The following is a 2,696-nucleotide window of genomic DNA, read 5'->3' as shown; positions in this document are numbered from 1 at the left end:
TTTTTTTGTCTTCTTTTTTGAAAATAGAGACAGTGGTCTCACTACGTTGCCCAGGCTGGTCTTGAACTCCTGGCCTCAGGTGATCTCCAGCTTCAGCCTCCCAAAGGGCCACTGTGCCTGGCCTTTTAATTTCATCTTGTCCTAATTAACAACATTCCTGAAATCATGAGTGTGGTACACTGTTGAGTTGTTTCCAATACATTTAAGAATAAATATCTAGCTATTAAAATAATTTATACCTCCTGGCCATGAACCACCAGATACTGATCCCACACTTTAGAAACGTAGGAAATTGGCTGGGCATGGTGGCTCATGCCTGTAATCCTAGCACTTTGGGAGGCCAAGATGGGTGGATCACCTGAGGTCAGGAGTTCGAGACCAGCCTAACCAACATGGTGAAACCCTGGATCTACTAAAAAATACAAAAATTAGCCAGGTGTGGTGGTGGGTGCCTGTAAACCCAGCTACTTGGGAGGCTGAGGCAGGAGAATCACTTGAATCCGGGAGGCAGAGGTTGTAGTGAGCCAAGATCGCACCACTGCACTCCAGTGTGGGCAATAGAGTGAGATCCCATCTCCAGAAAACAAAATTAAAATAAAATCTGCTGACTTTACTCAATCCAACTCCTTTCCATATCCAGCTCTAAGAATAATAGTTCCTAGGCTCAAGTGATCCACCTGCCTAGGCCTCCCAGGGTGCTGGGATTACATGAGTGAGCCACTGCGCTGGGCCAAATCAGCGGGTTTTACAGGCAGGTATACACACTGGCAATGAAGCGCAAGCAAAGCAAGGGCGGTCTCTGACCTCAGGGAGAGTGCAGTATCTGAAGAGCTCCTTATCTTCCTGGAAATCCTGGACCTTCGTGATCATCTTCTCACCGTGAGCATATTCTGATTTCAAAATGGCCACGTCCCTCATTACTGTTAATCCTAATGGTTTCACCTCCTTTCTGCAGATTTTTTCAAACTCATTCCTAGAAAATTGAATTTGCAAATGATGTCATTACCACTGGCTTGAAGCACCTGCCTGGCCCTCCTCTGTGGAAAGGTTTGCAGACTTGAGGGGTGGTGTCTCTGTACTAAGTTGACCTCCAGCTAGAGGAGAATAATTCCAGCGAAAGCGAGGAGGAATTGTCAGGCTAGAATCCACTACCAGAATTAAATCATTCCTTAGCTTAGCATACCAGTAGGGAAATGTTATGATTTGGTTACATTGTAATATAATAGAAACACTTCTGTAGCACTTACCATGGGCTCTGTTCCAAGTGCTTTCTGTATATTTCACCTTATTTAGTCCTAACGACAGTAGGACATAAGTACTATTATTATTATTATTATTATTATTTTGAGATGGAGTCTTGCTCAGTTGCCCAGGCTGGAGTGCAGTGGTGCAATCTGGACTCACTGTAACCTCTGCCTCCCAGGTTCAAGCAATTCTCCTGCCTCAGCCTCCCAGTAGCTGGGATTACAGGCACCTGCCACCACTCCTGGCTAATTTTTTTTTTGAATTTTTAGTAGAGATGGTATTTCACTATGTTGGCCAGGCTGGTCTTGAACCCCTGACCTCAAACGATTCACCCGCCTCAGTCTCCCAAAGTGCTGGGATTACAGGTGTGAACCACCACACCTGGCAAGTACTATTACTATTGCCATTTTACAGATGAGAAAACAGAGGCATGGGATGTTGAGTAAATTTCCCCAGGACACATGATATTAAGTGTCTATAGAGCTGACACTGAAGCCCGGGTGTGGTGGCTCCCAACTGTAATCCCAGCAACTCAGGAGGGTGAGGCCAGGAGTTCAAGGCCAGCCTGGGCAGCATAGTGAGAACCCCATCTCTATAAACAAATTAAAAATTAACCAAGTGTGGTGGTGCACACCTGTGGTCCCAGCTAGCCAGGTGGCTAAGGCAGGAGGATTGCTTGAGCCCAGGAATTAGAGGCTGCAGTGAGCTATGATAACACCACTGCATTCCAGCCTACAAAACAGAGCAAGACCCTTTTTCTATAAAAAATAAAAAAGCCAGTCTGGCACCTGAGCCCATGCTTTTAAATATTTCCCAACAAACCAAATAATTAAAAAAATCTGTACATGCAGGAGTGAATCCACCATGTATTCTCATTACATGCACACAATACATACTTTTGTAAAATAACAAACTGTTACAGTACCGAAAGCGTTGAATATCAGCATCAGATACCAGATTTTTAATTACAAGATACCCATTTTCTTCATAAAATTTTCTCTGTTCCAGGGTGAGAACATTATTATCCAGACTATACCTAAAGGAGAAAAAGAATCCCCAAATAAGTTAAATTTTTAAATTGCAGGCTCTGCACAGTGGCTCACACCTGTAATCCCAGCACCTTGGAAGGCTGAGGCAAGTGGATCACTTGAAGTCAGGAGTTCAAGACCAGCCCAGGCAACATGATGAAACTCTGTCTCTACAAGAAATACTGGATGTGCCACTGCACTCCAGCTTGGGTGACATAGTGATACGTGTCTCAAAAAAAAAAAAATTTTTTTTTTTTTTAATTACAAACTAAAAATATGTATAAAGAACCTGAGGCCCGGTGTGGTGGCTCACGCCTCTAATCTGAGCACTTTGGGAGGCTGAGGCAGGTGGATCACCTGAGGTCAGGAGTTTGAGACCAGCCTGAGGTCAGGAGTTTGAGACCAGTTTGACACAGAGAGAGA

General features: G+C 44.3%; 1 protein-coding gene across 2 annotated transcripts in view; it reads right to left on the bottom strand.

Annotated features, from left to right (window-relative positions):
* The window catches only part of PHYH (phytanoyl-CoA 2-hydroxylase), a 50,679-nt gene that overhangs the window by 43,234 nt on the left and 4,749 nt on the right, over window positions 1–2,696 (bottom strand). For both annotated transcript variants that reach the window (XM_037739027.1, XM_017529854.2), the window contains exons 3-4: window positions 2,171–2,281; window positions 805–973 (exon numbers count right to left, since the gene is read on the bottom strand). In XM_037739027.1, the coding sequence (XP_037594955.1) occupies window positions 805–973; window positions 2,171–2,281 (280 nt within the window). The remainder of the gene's footprint in view (window positions 1–804; window positions 974–2,170; window positions 2,282–2,696) is intronic.

This window comes from Cebus imitator, unplaced genomic scaffold, assembly GCF_001604975.1.
Source record: "Cebus imitator isolate Cc_AM_T3 unplaced genomic scaffold, Cebus_imitator-1.0 Scaffold61, whole genome shotgun sequence".
Classification (NCBI taxonomy): domain Eukaryota; kingdom Metazoa; phylum Chordata; class Mammalia; order Primates; family Cebidae; genus Cebus; species Cebus imitator.
This window is presented reverse-complemented; position numbering and strand designations above follow the sequence as displayed.